This window comes from Centrocercus urophasianus, unplaced genomic scaffold, assembly GCF_019232065.1.
Source record: "Centrocercus urophasianus isolate 14NV4802_14NV808 unplaced genomic scaffold, USGS_Curo_1.0 seq_10, whole genome shotgun sequence".
Classification (NCBI taxonomy): domain Eukaryota; kingdom Metazoa; phylum Chordata; class Aves; order Galliformes; family Phasianidae; genus Centrocercus; species Centrocercus urophasianus.
This window is the reverse complement of record NW_024884142.1, coordinates 40,514,191-40,534,040: the sequence shown is the minus strand read 5'-3', so window position 1 is coordinate 40,534,040 and position 19,850 is coordinate 40,514,191. Positions and strand designations below refer to the sequence as shown.

Genomic DNA, 19,850 nt, shown 5'->3' with positions numbered 1-19,850 from the left:
TTTCTTTTTCTTTTTCTTTTTCTTTTTCTTTTTCTTTTTCTTTTTCGAGCTGGCACTCAAACTATTCATTGACATACGCTAAAGATATTAGCTAAGAAAAATGAAGGCTAAATACAGTCTGTAGAATATGCAGGAAATACTTACTGATCTGGTCACTTGTGTATCATCACTACTGTTACTATTATGAATATTAACGAACAGGGTAAAAAGGATTTACTATTATTCAGCTAGCAGAATACTTCCCTCTTGATCACTTTATTGGAGGTTGACATATATGAAAAACATATTGCTTGGTTTGAATTCATAGGAAGAAGTTTCTAGTATGATTAAACTGAGAGATAACCTGTAGGTAAAATTTGACATTAGAAAAAGATTAGACTATCATTTTTTATGATGTGAAGAATCTCTTATAATGATCCATGAAAAGCAAGCAGTTTCACAGACTCCAAGTTAGCCTTACTTTATTCTTTTTAAGATAAACACAGCAAATTTTAGCTTTGATGCTAAGTCATGGTTCAGGTTTATATGTGCACCTAAACAACCAGAGTAACTCACACTTTTGTCAGAAATAGATACAACTACACTGTATACTTCTCTTGAAAAATAAGCAGGAATATACTTACTGTATATTTGTACATTATATATATAATATGGATATAATAGAGTGATGCATAAGTAACCTAAGAAGATTCAAGACGACTGGATACACTTGATTATTTAATGTATAGAGTGTAAAGTTAAACACACACACAGGAGGCCATCACTCTGAGTCACAAGGTTCAGAATGGACCCCTTGCTTTCAGAACTCCTTGAAAAGTAGCTATAAGATGTAGCTAGATCTTCTCCTAGGCCTAGACTTGATCAACAGTATTTTTTAAGGAATTAACTGTGCATAATCTAAGATATGATCCTATCAAACTTAATAAAACCTAGAACACACTATTAGTCACTTACTTAGGAACTATATCATCAAGGCATCTTGATATCAGGACATAAAGATCTCTATGGAGGTATAACCCTGCAATACATTGCTACTCAAGAGAAAGAATGTTGCACAGCCTACCGTTATGCTCCCTGATTATGGGGTAAGATGATTGACTCATAAGTACAGGTTGCTTTTTAGGTACGAGCTCAATTATTTCTCAGCTGGTGAATTAGGTGTCTGCTATCAGTTTATTCAGCAGTCTTTCACTTGAGACAGATTTGTGGTTATTGTCAGTACTGTTGGTTATTGTTTTCCTGTGCTAGTACAGGCTTGAAGGAAGCTGAGGGAAGAAGAGGGCTATGGCATGAGAAACACGCTGTAACAACCACATAGCTTCTATTTTGGCTTTAGGTTGGTTTCCATGACAAATTCATATAGTTTGAAAAGAGGAAGCACATGCATCACAGCATTAAAAGAAATATCAAAGTAAAACCAAGCCCTATAAAAAGAACTCTACATGGTTGTTTTTTCTTTTTTTTGGTTGTTTGTCTGTTTATATTGACTGGAGATGTAGGATCTGTGGTAGATTAACGTAAAGATTGTGCTGCCCTAAATAAAAAAGGGAGGTAGAGTAGCATTACAGATATTTATTTTTTTCCACCTGACTCTCATCATCTCTACTTTGTAGAGAACATCCATCAGTAATCTACTTTTCATCCAGTTTCCATTTTCCTCTGATAGTAACAAAAAAGAAATGTGTATAGCCTGTACCAGTTAAAGGGATGTATTATTGGCTATCATCCACTTATTGATGACATGGAAATCCATTGCCTTTCACCATTTCCTTCTAATGACATCCTGTAAAATATTGTCAAATTGGAGCCTGTGAGATTGCCTAGCAAAGTATGAGAACGCCAGGAAAGAGAAGCACTTATCCCTTGCAACACTTTTTGCTCTCACGGGTTGCAGTGTCAAGTGGATTTTTTTTTTTTTTTTTTTTTTTCTCCTTCACAACGTCTGTCAGCAGTATTTTTCAGTCATTTCTGTTGTATTGATGCAAGGATGTGAAACCAGACATCACTGTTGTGTTTTGGGAAATAGGTTGAAGAACTGCTCTGGTGGCAGAATTCAAGGTAGGTATTGGGTGAAGTGACCCAGACTGATTTACCAGTTCATTCTGTAGAACAGATTATCTGGTGGAGTTTTATTACTGAGCCATTTAGCTTCCTCACAGCATTTCACTCCATTTAAACATCCATGTTTGAAGCAGAGCCAAGCTCCCAAATGAACCTTGTCAGTTACTAATGCTAATGTTAAAGAAAATGAAATAAAGATTCTTTCTCTTGCATGCCTGGTTTGTTAAATGACTCAGTCTGCTTACACTAAAAAAAACAAAACCTGTTTTAAAACAAGACATAGAACAAACTAAACTTGGATTTTTTTTTTTTGTTTGTTTGTATGTTTTGTTTTTGTTTTCAAATCCTTCCCTGTAGTCTGTTCTTAATGAGTATATTTTGATTTAGTAAGAATAAAACATTTAAGTTGCTGAATAATTTCACATTTGTTTTTACAAGTATGATGAAGAAGGTGTTATTTACCATCTTCCTCAAAACTCTGAGAGCGTCTAATCACTATCGGATAATCCATAAACATAACCCTTTTTCTTCATTTATACATATCTTTTCATAATCAATCCTCCACACAGGACATAAGAAATTTAAGCCTAGCTTTGCCACTTAACGTTCATTCCCTGTGCCATTTCTATATTGTTTCTTTGTTTTAAATTGAATCACTGTGTATGTGAATAGAACTAGAGGTAGTATGACTTTATGTAATACTTAAAAATTTGGGATCATTTGGGATATCAGTTAAGATAACTAGGCAATAAAGAGAGTATAAAATTAGTTTTACACATTCACATGGAAAATATACATATCCATTTATGTATTTCTATATTGGTAAACATTATAAGTAGCTATTTGCATTTATGTATATAAATTGCATGGATCCGTTTCTTATATACTAAAGTGTTTTCAACGCTTTCATTGTTTAGTTGCTGTAGCTGATAAAAATAGTGCAGCAGATTCTTACTGCAGCACTATTTTTTCCCATCAGAAATTCTATGTTCATTACTATTACCCCAGTTTCTGGGCATTTTGTTTATTAGATGTAAAATAATTATTTGTTTAAATTGTATCATTTAACATTCTACCCTCATCTTTTTCCACCTGGGGGAAGCCTGGGGGAGGTTAATCTTAGCCCTTCTATTCCTGGGGGCCAGAACACATATGTTCTCTGTCCCTGTGCAACTGGCATATTTCACTCATTAACAGTTTATTTCAGCTGTGCTGTCTGTTTTCTCTGGGAACTATGAAGACTTGAGATGCTAATGTACTTTGAGAGACAGAAAACAATTCCGGTTATTCCCTTAAGACTGCCAGGCTGGTAGGAATGTCCTTATAACCTTAGCTTATGTTTTGTTGTTTCAGGTTCAATGGATACAAAGGACTTTCTGAGGGAAGCACAAATAATGAAGAACTTGAGGCATCCAAATCTTATACAACTTTATGCTGTTTGCACTTTGGAGGACCCAATTTATATTGTTACGGAGCTGATGAAATATGGAAGTCTTATAGAATACCTTCAAAGTAAGCATGTCTATAAACTCATTTCAAGGAGTATCACAGCTTTCAGTTTGGTAAATACGCTTATATGAAAGACAGAAGTACAACATTTGATTTAATATGAAGAACTGCACTATTAGCTATACTTGGGGATGAGAGAAGAGGAAGAGGTTTATGAATTTTTGACAAAGTATTTGAGAAGTAGAAGAGAATGACACTCAAAGTTTGAGACACAAACTTCACACCATCTGAGACACATTTTTTCACCAGTTCTACAAGTAGATGGGAACATGCATAAACAGGATAAAAAAATAGGCATGGCAAAAGAGATCATACTTGACACAAAATGAAGGCATTTCCGCAAATTGTACTTAGCGTCTTTGGAATCTATTATCGAGCAGAGACAGTCTTTCCTTTTGAGTTTGTTCCTTAATTATGTTATCAAGTCTTATATCTAGAGCACTTAAATGTACTCTTCTGAAAGCAAATAATAATTACAAATGAAGTTCTACAGCCTGGAACAGGCTAACATATTGATTGCTCTTTAAGTTCACCCCAGCTACTGAGAAATGCCTGATTCCAGTACTGTTCCTCATTTTAATTTATCAGATGACTGAATGTTAAATGTCTCTAAGGCTGTGATGATCTCTTGAAAACAGATCTTCAAGATCTTGATAAATTTGTTAGTCTCTCTAGCCCATAGGGCAAAGATCTAGGAACCACTGTAGACACTATTTGGGTTAATACACTCCTTCCCCCACCCTCTATGTGGAGCAGTTTCCTAAGTAAGGCTCAGCCCACAGACAATTACAGCTAAAGAAATCTCTAGTAGAGGGACAGCCTCTTTAGAAATTAAGCAGAGAGGGACTGCAAGGAACTTGGGTCAGAAGGTTTGGGTACAATAGTGAATACTAATAGTTGGAGACTGTGAAGAACAGATTTCCATTCCTATCATATTTGGTGCCTTTATGTGCAGATTGCTGCTTATCTGACCAAAAGAGCCTGGCACATCAGAAAGTGATTGCTGTACAAGAGAACATTTATTGCATGGGTGAAATAACTCTGAGAAAGCCAGGATAAATCACAGCTAACACAGAAAATTGGTTTCTCTTACATGGAGCACAGTATCTTTAGGATACATTAGCTCTGCAACCTATGTGAAAATTAGTTGCCAGCATATGAATAGCAACTGCCTTGCTGTAGACAGTGAATGTATAAAGCCTGATTTGTACACTAATTCCTGCAGTCTTGCACCAGAGACTATTGAAAATCATTTGGTCTCCAGGCAGCCAAAATGGCCAATACAAACCTGGTGTTTTTTCTCCATTTCTGATGGCCTATGCACTAGGAGATAAAACAAAACTAAGAGATATGAGCAGAAATTCAGATACTTTATTAGGTATTGGTCAGAGAACCAATTGTCATCAGTGAGAGTAGTAAGAAAGCAGATTTGAAGCTTGAGTAAAGCTCTGTGTCTGGAAGTGATCCACATTCGTTGAAGGTCAACGCATCGCTCCTGATAAGCATTTTGAGACTCAGCCACTTCAAAAATCAGGAAAATTTTCCAAAAGGCTGCTGTTTCTATGTACTCCATGGGTAAAAAAAAGTCAAAGAGAGGGAAGGCCTGGAGATAATTTTTTTTGGTTAAATTTCAGATGCTAGGTATGTTTTTCCAGTTTTGAAATACCTTGCTATTACATGCACGGTGGCTATGACATTCCACACTAATGACTACAACTTAATAATGATAAGCATGTGAACTCCTCACACACTCTGCCACTACCAATATGAGAAAAAACGCAACTGAAAACTTGTCATTATTGAATGTCAAGGTAATTTTCATAAATATATGTGTTTATTAATTCTGATAGACCTGTGTTTTTTTTCTGGCAAATACCCATCTTGAAATTTGATGAATTATTACCAATGAAATGCTCTCAACTGGGCAAATAATTGTGTATTTATATGTTTATTGCCAAAATGCTGTAAAAATTTACCTGTCTTTCCTAAATGAGATACTGTGATTTTTTAGAATGTGGCGCAGAACCTGAGCTGTCTTTGATATTTTCTCTGTTAAAATTTGCATATATGAGGGATAGCTGTGTCAAAAATATAAGTAGGGAAGGACATAGCACTGCTATGTTTTCTTTATAGGATAAGGAGTAAGCCATGAGAAAGTTTTATAAATTCACAAGTAGCGCTTGGTTTTGGATGTGGAAGTTATACTAACTTCGGATTTCTTTTTGTTGTTATAGATTTTTCTTCTTTAAAACACTTTAAAAAAACCCTAAAGCACACTTATACTGAGATGAACACTGCTGCACACTTTTCCAACCTGCTCTGAATCTCACAGACGGGAGCTGGCTCTAGTCTGGAAACTTCTGTAGCAATACTCTGTAGTGAGGGCAACAGGGCACCTGTGATGTCTTTCACTCCACTGGCACATATGCTAAAGGCTACTCCAGGCACCCACCTGGTTTGGATTCCCAAAAAGGACCCAAAAGAAGGAGAAGTCTTGCAGTAGTAATTCCACATACAAAATTGGATCTTGTCTGTGTCCTTTAACATGGTGCACATGTATGTCCTAGAGGGGAAAAAAAAGCACAACAAAACACCCACAAAGAGAATTTAACAGCTCTTATTCCTGTTCTGCACTGAAGCAGCTCATTAAACATGAGAAGTTGTTCTTTCTGCCATGACTATTCTCTCTGTATTGGACAGCCTGGAGCATCAGCAGAGCAAGACTGAACCCGTACTCAAATCTGTCTGTGTCTTAGTCTGCTTTCACCAGAAGGTAGTTTGCAGTCTGAGCAGATGAAGGAACAGCGTGAAAGGGAACATGGAAAGAAGGTTTTGAAATCAACTTGTATAAGCTAGTTTCTAAAACCCATGTACCCTTGCAGGTACTGGTACATCTTTAGTTATTTTCTGATTAAATACAACTTAAGATTCATTTGTGGATTTACCTTAGTCCAGCGAGATAAAAATAATTGATGTCTGTCAGTTCTTGGAACTGCAAAACTTCAGAGTGCTTTATTATTCTGTGTCCTGATTATATATTTTCCTGATGGTTAAGCCTGATTTTTCTCTCTCTCTTCTAAAGGTTAAGGCAGCATACGTGTGAGAGAGGAAAAGAATATCTGAGTCAACAGTAAAAGTAAATAATGTCAGTGGTAGATTATAATGACAATCAACTGAGACTCAAAAAGGAAGGAGGACAATACACACAGAGAGCAAATAAAATCGTTCAAAATTCATTCCTTTTACCTATTTATCTCAGAACATTCAGGTGAGCCGGAAATTCAAGACCTGGAGATCATGAAATAGATTAGTAAACAGTGGTATTTCGCACTCTTCATAAGGAGCAACTGCAAGATTAGATCAGATAAAATGCCCTGCTGGAGGAAGCTATGCAAAACAAAGACGCTTTTACTGTGAATCAATCTAAAATATCAGCTATAAATGTTTTATTTCTTTAACACTGAGGCAGTAAGGAAAAGTAATCATCCTCAATTGAAAAATGAGAACTGTGACGATATGTAGCAGCAAACGCTTAGCTTCTTGTTGTTGCTGTTCAAATTCTGAAACAGAAAGTTGAAGCTATTTTGAGTACTGCTGCAGAAGTGGGCACTGATGTTTCGGTCCTGCAGACTTTGGGTTTGGGTGTCAGTGATGCCTTAGGAAAACACTGATTTCGCTTAGCTAGATTACCTTGGAGTACAAATTATTTCTTATGATGAGTTCATCTGTTGTCAAAATGCCACAAAATCCCTGGTGTTGAATTTTAAAGTATTATACTCCAGTGGTACCTTTTTGTTACCTGTCTTACTATTTATGGCTGCCATTTTTCGTGTTCTATGGACTCATTATTTGTGGAAACAAGTTTTTCTGCTCGAAGTTCTTTTCCTACTTTGTTTGAACAGCCAATCTTTGATTGCAAATCTCTATTTCTGAGATTTGCTGATTTTACAGTAATGGAATGGCATGCACATTGCTTCAGAAAGTTCTACCAGGCAGCTTGAAAGCAGCCCAAAGAGTCCTAGTGTTGAGGAGCAGAAACAATGATAACAGCATGAAGAAGTTAAGTGGACTGGAAAGTGAAAATGAGAGTTACACTTGACAGCAGATGGTGTATTTGCTAGTAAAAGTCATTGGAGAACATTCAGAAGGGCTATTTTTGTGCTTTTCACTCTTCAGACAGCTTTGGCTACATCCAGTGTGTATTGACATTAACTCATACTTGCATTTTGGGATGGGTAGGGCACTTTTCAGAAAGACAAACATCTGCACTGCTATCAGCAGATAAGTCTTTGTCACCAGCTCCTTATAAGCCTAGAGCAACTAGATATTTAGTACTGTTTCAGGAAAAATGGGACAGTCCTTGTCACTATCATAAAGCTAGCTGAATGACTTAAAATAGTGTCGTTCACTAATATCTGTCATGTGGTTATTGCACTACATGGTTGCCTTGATTTATATTGGCTATTTGAACCTGTAAACTGTTACGTTATTAATATATGAATACCACAAATATTATCTTTGTCTATCTCTTTTAAAACAGATGATGCAGGCTCCCATATCTCCCTGCCACATCAAGTAGACATGGCTGCTCAAGTGGCTTCTGGCATGGCTTATCTTGAATCTCAGAACTATATCCATCGAGATTTGGCAGCCAGGAATGTTCTCGTTGGTGAACACAGTGTATACAAAGTGGCAGATTTTGGACTTGCAAGAGTTTTTAAGGTGGGTCATGAGAGTAAATTGACTCCACCTCTGGAGGAAAGTTAGAAGGGGTCAACTAATGGATGTACAGTAGCTTCTAAATTATTTTCTCTCTGCATATGCAGAGAGAAAAGGATTCCTAATGTGTTCCCTTGTATCCTCCACTTGCATTATTCCACGAAAGGCTAGAAGCCAGCCTATGCCATCCTGTCAACCTGAAGACGGACTCCTGCTATGCATCTCCCAGCCTCCAAGGAAGGAACTTGGCAGGCAATACCTTTTGCTGCTCAGCCTTTATACACAACACTAGTGTCTGGCACGTGGAGAGAGACTGTAGTAATTATACTCCTAAGCCTGTAAGAGAAGACATATAAAAATATATTCACAGCTATTTTCTCTGTTTTTAGTTTCCCACTGCCTTCGTGATGCTTGGGAGTGCAGGTAGCAATCATAAATGGATCTTATTCTTCTGCACAACTAACTATGAAGCTCATAAAATGTCTCAGACATTTAAATCTGATGCACTTTCACGTTCTTTTCCATTATGCTCTTTTTTTTTTTTTTCCTTTTTTTTTCTTTTTTTCCTCTTTATGCTCTGAGGTTGTGGAATACCAAGTAAAACTGAGGAGGATCATCTCAGCAAAGATCTGTGGGTTAGAAAAGAGATTTTCTTCTTCTGAAAATGATTTGAGTTGGGAAGACTTGATTTGCCATATTTTATGGATTTCAATATGTAACCCGTATTTTCTGAAGTCTTATTATTGCTTTTATTGATTTATGCTCTTCCACTGAGAAGCAAAAACAGATAAAAAAAGCCCTCTGCTTCCAATTTGATTTTTTTTCCTTTTTTTTTTTTTTTGGCCATTCAAGCAGCAGAAATTTAATTTCTTATTTATTACATTCTGAACTGCAAAATAATTTATTGACAATAGCATCAAGGAACTTTGAAAGTACTTTTTGCTTAATTTTTTTAATTTCCTTTCTAGTTGTGCGTGAAATCAAATTGTACATTTTTTAACACGAACAAAAAATATATTTTTAAATGAAAAGTGCAGACTGCAGGTAATATTTTATAGTGGTTGACATTTCTTATTAGAATTGAACTTCATTATAATACTCCTTCACAGAGTCACCTTGGCAGACTTAGGAATATTCTGTCACTTAAGACAAAATTCCAAGTGTATCAGTATGTAGACACAAGACAAAACAACAATTTGTTCAGTACTTTAGGTTATTGTAGCTGAAAAAGACTCTATATTAAAAAACCAAAACCCACCCCCAAAATTAGTGTGTACATTTGCCTGAATGTGAAAAACTTGACAGAGACTTGAAAGTGGCTGATGTACATTAAACTCCATTTAAAAATAAAGAAGAGGATAAATGTTCACAAAGTCTAGGTGTCCATGGTATAAAACTTTATCCAAATGATTTTACTACCAAGTAAAATTAACTCAAATTCACAAGCAAATAGTTTTCCTTTCTCTATCTGTATTTCCTCTTCATTTTGCATGAATTAATTGCGGCCCTTGTAATCTAACGCTAATTTGAATCACTCAGAGATTGCTCTTTGGTTCTGAAACCTGTTTAAGTGATTATTATTAAAGATAATGGCCCTTCAACACTGAAATAAATCAAAGAACAAAGGTTCCAAAATTCATTAGCTCTTGCTCTTCCCTTCTCTCTTTACTGATGACAGACACAGAGACATTTGGTCTCTAGTGTCAGCAAGATCCATACACTGCCATTTCTGACAGACTTCTGAAATCTTGCTTGCCAGATCCAGAACTCACTGTAGCGGGTTATAATTAATCACAAACCACTCCAGTGCTGTATTCCTGCTTGAAATGATAAATGCTTTAGGAAGACCTCCGATGAACAATAGCATTTCTAAACTGTAATGCCCAATTAAACAAAACACTTCTGTGAGTGCATGCTTTAATTCCATGAAAGGCAAACATTTGATAAGTTTAAGCATAAGCTTAGCTTGGTCAGGTGCTTTGCTCCTAAATCTAGCTTCTTTGTTTCACCCATGACAGGTAGAAAATGAAAACATATATGAAGCTAGGCCTGAAACAAAACTCCCAGTGAAGTGGACAGCCCCTGAGGCAATCCGCTATAACAAATTCAGTGTTAAGTCAGATGTGTGGTCATTTGGAATACTTCTCTTTGAAATAATCACGTATGGGAAGATGCCCTATGCTGGTAAGTATTTTTTACCGACTGACTGATTTCTTGTTGCTATCTTGCTTTAAGGATGACATAAAAAAGTGAAATGCTTGTACTACAAGTGAGCTGAAGGGTTTGAACCTGTCTGTAAATACAGAAAAGTGGCTGTTCAGACAAGATCCATTCATTGGCAGATCTGTCTACCCCAGGCTTCCTGGAAACTTTCCAAGGGGTGTAATTAGCAGCCATTCAAACTTCCTCTTGATTGAGTCAACCAGCATTTCACAGACACAGAAGACAATTGCTTATTTTCATCCAGCACCTCATCAAAAATGCTGTAATTTGGAAAAGGGGAAGCCTTTTTGCACCCACCTACTTGCACCTTTGCTTTTCTTCTTCTTCTGTGAACATTACGTGAAAGCATAGACTATCATGGGTGAAATGCTGCACAGGTACTTCAGGAAGAAGCCATCAAAAAATGAATTGGAGTGATTTTACTCCCTTCCCTCCTATTTGACTATTGCAGTGGAAAGTTTTCATAAAGAAATAAATCAGAAGAACTAGGAATAAAATTTCACCAAACACAAAAGTAGATTCAGTGGTGTGGGAGCAGCCAATGTACCTAGCATTCTGAGGTGTCCTCGTGGAATACTGGCTCCAGTAACACTAGATATTAGTGAAAATGACTGACTGTGACATATTTTGTGCTGGTGAGGAGAAAACAAAGGCAAGATTGAAGCAAAAAAAAAGTTATGCTTTATCCTGATCTGGCCTATAGGCTGATACATTCACCGTAAACTACATTTCATAGAGTCCCACAGTGGTATATACAATAAAGGGAAAAGTTGATTTTGCCTTTTGATTCCCACCCTCACCTCCTGTGAAAGCATGTCGGGAAAAAAAAACCCCACAAACCCAAAGCCTCAAATCCTCAACTCATTCTAATGTAAATTGTGGATGCACATATACATCTAAACAAATTACTCAAGTATAAATGATATATAACACCATGATTCTCATGATTGTCTGAAAATATGCTTAGCAAAGCACACAAAATATGCCTTGGCAAAGGCATAGTTTGCCTTCAACTTCACAGTAGAAATAGTTATTTGCCTTCTTGATGTTACTTTCAGGAGTTTGTCCTTAGTAATCAGTTAAGAGATAAGGTTATGTTGAACCATGGTGGCAACGGGTAATGTACAAAGGAAATATAATTCAGAGATCTAAGAAAAAGAAGTAAAGATTACATAGCTGAGGATTTAGTTTAAAGAGTAGGAAATTAAAAGGGAATGGGACAATAGCCTTGATACAAAAAAGGTATAGCAAAGATAAGAGAATTTCTTCTTCTCCATGACCCACAGTGATAGAGCAGGATGCTACAGGATAACTGCATCACAGGAAAATTAGGACTGATCTTATTGAGAACTTTCCAAATGTGAGGAAAATTCAAAAGCAGGACAGATTTTCTTGGGAGGTTTAGGAGTTGCTGAAAGCAGAGGGATTTATCTTTAGCTTAAATTTAAATAGGTGTCAAAATAATTCAGGCAAAAACTGGTAGTAGAGCAGAAGCCTCTCACCCAGACAAATCCATTTGAAATGCCTCAGATGGGTATTGGTAATTAGAGATGAAGGGCCTGGAATGCGATGGAAGTGCTTTTAAACTGCAGTTTTGGCACCCTCAGGGGTTTTTGTGGCCTTTTACTGTTGCACGGGACCTGCTTGCTCCCAACTCTGTTTTTAGTGGTCCTGCAGGTGGGGAGTGAGATCTGTTGTCTTGTCTCAGTGGGAGACAGGGACACACAGTTAATCTGATTAATTCTTTCTGCCTTGAAATGTTGGCAGGCATGCCAGGACACCAGGTAATCCAGATGCTGGACAAGGGATACAGGCTCCCTCAGCCCGAGACCTGCCCGAAGGAGCTCTATGAACTGATGCTGAAGTGCTGGAGTACAGAGCCCAGTGAGAGGCCCACTTTTGAGACTTTGTACTGTCAGCTGGAGGACTACTTTGACAATGACTCCTATATGAACAAGCATGCTACCATTAAGTGAACCCCAAGGCAGGGACAGAGGAGGAAATTTAAGTGAATGTGTCCAAAGGGAAACAAAGTTAACCCCAGATGGAGAGTTGGATGTGAAGATAAGGGGGACCGGTACATTTTCACACCTGTGCTGGCACTTGAAGACACATCATGATTTTACTGGTGGCAAATGTTTTCAAGACTAAGCATCAGGAAGCAGGAAAGGTGGGGGCTTCTAAAATATAAACAACCTTCTATTTATTTTTTAAATAACAGCTTACAAGAATGAATAAATGAAATAAGTCTGATTCAATAAAACTGTAGCAATTTGTAGTTTCCTTATTAGAATAATTACGTATTTACCATTTCTTAGATTTTTGATCCCTACTAGCTTGTCCTTGTGGAGAAATTTGATTACTCTGCACAGCAGGATCTGTGCTATGAAAGCTCTCTTATACTAAAACAATATAGAAATTCCATGACTGTGATGATGTTGAAATCTAGATTAGTTGCCTTGCTTAGACTTGAAGTACTCCTGCTTTTGCTGTATCAGAAAATAAAAGAGATGTTCATGTGAGGAGAAAGGAATTATTTTCATATTTGGATGTGAACAGTGATTTTTACTAGTTTGTATAATGTTCTTTTACAACAATAAACACAATTATTAATAGATTCTTGAAGCGGTTTGTTTTAAATGTTAGTATTTGACTGACTATCATCTATTGCAGTGTAAGGACTTGTTTTTTATTTCTAAAGTCTGGGAATGTTGGAGAAAAATGTTTAAATCATGACTGCCTTAGCTTTTTAGAGTGTTCTTTCACCTATGTCAGCATTCCTCTCCAACAGGCCCATGGCAGATCTAGATATTTTGCAGAAGAACTCACAATCCATGCTTCCATCTTCTCCAGATATAAGTTTGCTATAGGAGATTTAAATAATTGATCATCTATTTTATTCTGTTCCAAGGGGAAATAGGATCCAAATGTTTCTGCAAGCAATCTTTACAGCTATGGATTTCATAAGTTTGGTTGTTTTTTTTTTTTTCAGATTTTCTAATTAACTTCAATATCAGTTTTGCTAAAATTTAATATCACTATGACATTTTTATGTTCTCAATTGTGAGGTTTAGAGAACCAAGTTTCAATTATTTATTTATGATTAATCAGTTAATTATTTTACAACATAATCCAGGAATTAAGAGATGCTCAGTGTTAACGTACTTTGAACTTAGTACAAGTGTGTTACCATTTTTCCTCTAATATCAAGAAAGGGTATAAATAAAAGATTCATTACTTTAAAGTGGTATGTTTTTTATTATCTCTTTTCTTTATCAACTCTTTTCTTCACTTTATACTTCAGATTCATTCATCTCAATTCCTTGCTTCCAATTTTTAATTTCCTTTTCCTCTCCTCTACTTTTTGGAAGACAGAACAGATTTATTTTTTTTTTTAATTTCCACACACATCTGTTATGTACTTTCTGCCCAGAATATCTTTTCTTATTTATGTTTTCCTTTACCATTCTTACATTTGTAGAATTTCTAGTGTTGTCTGTTCACCTCCATTTTTGCTCAATGTTTCTCCTAGCATCTCTCTACATACTAACTACATTTGCAAAGAATTCCACAGTAATTAATTAGCTGTCCCAACATTCACATGATTTTGGAAAGTCATTACCACTCTGAAAGAAGAAGTGAAATGTTTTTGCCAAATCCATCCTGATAAGAGTTGGCGTGGCATTATCTGAGACAGACATAGGGAAAGTCTTGTGCAGTAATAACATCCCGGTGCGTTTTTAGACTTATGTTAACTGCTGGCTCCTGGCCCAAGCAAGATATTATTTATGATATCAAATCTCCATCAATCCTTGTTTCTCTCTTCTAGCCAGGAGCTGTGTTTAGCCCTGTTACAATATGATGTTAGCAAATCCCACAGGGAAGTTTTATACAGTAAAAGTAGGAACACAGTTATTCAGAAGGACCTATGCATTAAACTCGCAATCTTGATGTACAGGGTCTAAAATTTTTTCAGACTGGGAACATTAAGAATATCGCAAATAAAGGTGAAGTTTTCCCAATTAAAACAAAAAAGCTGATAAAAGAAATATAAACCTTAAAACAAAAAAGCTGATAAAAGAAATATAAACCTTAAAAAGGCTGGAAAAGTGTGTTTCAGAGAAGTCTTTTTTTTTTTTTTTTTTTTTTTTTTTTTTTTTTTTTTTTTTTTTTTCCCAAAGGTGATTTGTCAGGAAAAAAACAAACAAACTGCAGCCATCATAGGGAAACAGTAAAGTTTTCAGAATTTCAAATTTTACCAACTTGTCAGAATGCTCTGTGCTGGCTTCTGTCCTTAGGTGGAGGCAAAAAGGATCTTGTAGCAGTGTTAGCTGAAGGCAGGAGGTAAATCCACTTTGATGAGTCTCATTATAGACATCACATCAAATGAATTTATTTGTTTTCAGCATTGAAGCAATATTTGGTCCTCCCATTTGACATGCTGTAGGTATACCTCACTGCTGTTGCCAGCAACCAGCCAAATCTTTTTTTCTTAGCTGAAGAGGAAATCAGGGAAAGGTAAGAAGACATGTAAGTGATGAGGTCAGAATGTTCATTTTTCTCCACTAAATTGCCCCGAAAACTTATAATCACAGATGCTACGATGAAAACCAGTGATTTGCCATTCTGGCTTCAATCTGTGTGTTTGCATTTGTTTCCTTATTCTGCCTGACCCTAAAGCCAGCCCTTGTTGCAATGATATGCTGCCTCACTAATTTGAGGTTTAATTTTTCACCTTCTTTTTTCCTCTGGGCTGACAGAGGAACAAAGGAGAGAAAAATCATCAATGCAGTGGAATCAACAAAGTGCTGGAAATAGAGTGTAATGTGGAAAATTAAACATTCTTTTCCTCAGCTCTTTCACTCCATGTATTTGCAGTCAGATGGATCCATTACCAGGAAAGAGAGGAGGAAGAAGGCAGCCAAGGGTGATGAACCTTCATAGAGTTCAATTTGCTTATGGGCAATGTAACAAGCAAAATTATTCTTTTCCAAGACCAATCCATTTTACAATCATTTTATTTATACGATAGATAACAATTATAGTCAAGTCTTTTCTATGATTTGATTTAAATTGAACACCAAGGTTATCATTTCCAGTTATAGTGCACAGTATGATAGGTTTAACTTATTCCATTTGAAGTCTCTTATTTTCAAGGTCCTGCCAGAGCCATCTATTGCACTTGTTTTTACCTGATGGATCATGGAGGGAAAATAATGGATTCAGTTATGAGAAAGGGTAATAGATTTTTTTTGAGCTGACATAAATTCCTATGCTTAGATAACATAAAAGGATCAGGAAGAGATAAGTTGAATTTTCTTCAATAGACCAGTTCTTGAGAAATACACTTCACAGAAATTGTACTGAGACATCTTTATGTAATGCTTTATTTATGTAATTCAGTTATTCTTTGAGAACCAAATCATTTTACACACTCTTACAAAAGATAACTTAAAAATTCCCAACCGGAAAGGAATTTTTTTTTTTTAATGCTCACTTTTTCAAGAAGTTATGGAGCACTGCAATTGCATTTTGATCTCTAAGTATTAAAGACTTTCTGGTTTTTAATTCTGATTCCTATTGGAGAACACTTTCTTGCCTTATTTTTATTCCAGCACATACAGACATACAAAACACACAATAGAGCAATAGAAAATCTTCCATCACTCATAGCTCATACTTGTCCCCTGAATGTTTTGACTACCAGCAGCAATTTTCTTTCTGCGGATGTGTAACTTATGTTATGCAAGGAAATAGACCATCAGAGTTCAACATTTCATTGTGGTGTAGACTCAGTAAACTATCTGTGCATCAAAATGAAGCATCCCTCATTTAAATGATTTCCTCCTCATGCTTTTCTGTGTGCTACTATTTTACTCACTTAAAGCGGTGTAGACTCCTGTCTACCTCATGTTCCCATGCCCACTGCAACTCGCTTTTCAGCTATTTGTAGCATATGGATCTTGGAGAAGGTAAAACTGCTGCACTCTAAGCTTTTCTCTTACAGATACAGAATTTTGCTAAATCTTTAAGAGAGATGTATTGGCTCCTGTTTTGTCTGTTAACATCTGGAATGATGTGTTCTTCAGCATGTGACTGATCTCTGCCTTAGTTACTTGCCACAAATTTTGCTTAGAAGAATTCTGTACATACTTGAATGAACTGTGAAGAAGACTTCCAGTCTATCCATGCTTACTATTAGTGGATACATTTAATCTATTTTTCAGTTTCAGGCATTTCGGGAATGGCAAACAAATATGAGAAATGACATATGTAAGTAAGCTGTGGAAATCAGTGAAAAGTACTTAGGCATTTTAACCTTCAAAGCCAAATTGTACTGAGCAATTCACTCCTTTATTAAGTGGTAGATAACTCTAAAATACATAGTTGAAGAATTCAGCATTCTAGAAGTGAATTCTGACCAATTTCTGTATCTACATATCACTGTAACTGAAGAACTTGATAAAAATTGTGCTTTGCTTCCCATCAGTATTTTCAACAAAGTAAATTCTATTAAAATTAGGCAGATATGTGAGAAGAGAGGTGCATAGCAACACATTTGTTTCTTTACACGAAAATCCCCCTTTGCACCCTCCTTCCAGTTCTTTATCAGTGTTATTACAGGAGGATTAGAACTCCCATAGAGTAAAAGGACTTCTTACTTATGCTAAGAATAAGATTTTTTTCTTTTATTTCCTAAAGTAAAAAAAAGAAAAAAGAAAAAAAGAAATTAAAAACTAAGCCCTGAGCACTTTTCTCAAAACTACTTTTCAAAATAAACAATAAAACCAATCAACAAAATCGACCAACCAAAAAGAAAGAACGAAAGAAAAAAGAGCGGGAGAGAGAGAGAGAGAGAAGAAAATAAAGAAAGAACAAAGAAAAAGAAAAAAGAAATGTGGGAATTTTATCACCCATATCTCCTGAAAATAGATGGGAAAATTATTTCAGAGCAAAGTTGCTGCTGAATTTAGACTCCACAGATAAGCTGGTTATACTATTTACATTATAAAAGAAAAGAAAATTATTGCACTGTATTCTTTTCTCTAATTATTTTGGTATAAGTATTTGAATACACTGATTGGATTACTGTCTTTTGATGTGCTATAGAATCCAAATATATATACACAGAAATACCAAAACATACTTATTCTAATTCCCTGTCTATGAAGCTAGATATATCTCTCTGCTTAGAAAAATAGTAACATTTTTGTCATTGGTCATGTATGTTTTTCCACAGAATTTTTACTCTTTTTTTTTCTTAGCATTTTAAAATTTTTACTCAGATGTTTTTACACTATAATCAATTTTCTCTCCCAAACAACAAAACTTGCTTGTATTCTAAAGTACTCTATTACTCTTTCAATAATTAAAAATGACCAGTGATAGAATGCAATACATTCAGCTTTTTCATTCCACTGGACAGCTTCTTAGAAACAAATATCCATCTATTCTATGCTATTACTGGAATATCAGTTCCACATTTATCTTAGAAACCAAAAGGAGAAAAACTTAACTTTCAAGTTCTTCTAGAACTCTTAGAACTCTAGAAATGAATTATCTTGCAGCAAGATCGAAAGTTTCAAAAATTTCACAGGTGCTATTAACTTTGCATTTCTTATGGAGTCAACTACAGCAGCAATGTAACAGGGGCTAATAGCCACTGTCATACTGGCTTTGGACTGTAACATTCCTTATGTGATTATAGGTTCTGTAGGGTAAGAAAATTTTTGTTATAAGTTCACCTTACAAAACTTTATTTCTTCAGTAGTCCTGAATGTTGAACTGATGTGAGAGACAGTTCCCCATCACGCACTTGGTTGCCCTGCAGCCAATTCCTCTGAGTTTTATAGTTTTATGATATCATATAGTATGGAATATCCCTTTGGCTCTGTGGAACACTTCTCAGAAACAACTAAAACACTGGTGTGTTATTGACATTGCTTTTCTCCTACAGCCAAAATATAGCATCATAACAGACACTATGAGGAAAATCAACTCTGCCCCAGCTGAAACCGATACAAGCCACATACTCTCCGAAGTCAGCAATGTTGCTTGAAGCCACACTTTTATCTTAACAGTTGGATATTAATAGCCTTCTCTTCTCCTTGTTCCACCATCAGGATTGCCTGTTCTCTTAACAAGTTGCCTTTTGTCCATACTCTCATTTCCACAAGACTTCAGGCTGTCTATGGAAAGCTATTCTCTGATTTTTTGTTGTCCTGATGCACACCATAAAATAAATTAGGATAATAAGCTACGCTGCTACCGTAGTTGACATCCTGCCTTCTGTTAATGAGAAATGACTGAATAAAAGTCTTTGTGATCCTTAAAACTATAAGCAATTAATATTACTGTAGTCTGATTTATATAATTCTGGAATTCGGAATAAATGAGTAGTCATGAGAGCAGATAAATTTCAAAACTTATAGCATTCTTCTCTGAAAAAGAACATGAGGTTGCTTTTATAGGAAAGAGTGGTGGGAAATTCCTCAATTCAATAGCATGATAACAAAACAGAAGAAACTTTGTTACTCTTGGAGGCCTTTGAAAAAAACACTGCCTTTACTTACTACCCCACGGCAGGATGCAGTGTTGACAGTTCAACCTTTAAATAATGTATTGTTTGTGGATATGTGTACAAATACTCTATCCAGAAGAGTAGGTGTAGCCAAATGGCTGTATGAGCCAAAAGCTGGAAGCATTCTTGTATCAACCTCATCTCTCATTGTGTTTGTACTATGGTTCTGTACAGCCTGATAATGCTATATATTGCTACACTGGGCCAGTGATAGGATGAAACAAATTGAAGATGATTTGATAACATGATTTTTGATGTCCCAACCTGGCACCACAGTTATATGTGTTCATGTCATTACACGTCTGACTCCTGAAAACACTTACAGACTCCACTTCACTTGCATGCAATGTAACCGCAGTTTTCCTTTAATAAGTTTTCACAGTAATAGAGGAAGGATGCTTGCTAATTCCTATCTCATACAGTGATTAAAGATTTATCTATATTGTGGTTTCTGGAAGTCTGATAAGTTCATATTGCAACTTCTTACAATTCCCAAAGCTCTAAAATCATTTTGTGAAGTTTTTCTTATTTATCCTTGAGGTAAAAGATGTGGTTCCAGCGATCCATTATGACATGAAATGATTCTAAAGGGCAGAGATAAAACATGCAGTGTATTAGAGAATAACCATAAGTTAATTCTATAATTCTTCATACAGCTAAATTATGACTTATAACGAAATATTATACAAGATTTATTTTGGATGGATTTTGGACCGTTACTAAGGGAAACATATTTGAATTTATAAGTTGTTTACTA

General features: G+C 35.8%; 1 protein-coding gene across 1 annotated transcript in view; it reads left to right on the top strand.

Moving 5' to 3' along the window:
* The window catches only part of FRK (fyn related Src family tyrosine kinase), a 46,935-nt gene extending 33,179 nt beyond the window's left edge, over positions 1–13,756 (top strand). Inside the window, exons 5-8 of the mRNA XM_042813139.1 lie at positions 3,415–3,573; positions 8,111–8,292; positions 10,308–10,473; positions 12,280–13,756. Coding sequence (XP_042669073.1) covers positions 3,415–3,573; positions 8,111–8,292; positions 10,308–10,473; positions 12,280–12,488 — 716 coding nt within the window. The 3' untranslated portion in view covers positions 12,489–13,756. The remainder of the gene's footprint in view (positions 1–3,414; positions 3,574–8,110; positions 8,293–10,307; positions 10,474–12,279) is intronic.
* Positions 13,757–19,850: the final 6,094 nt, after the last annotated feature.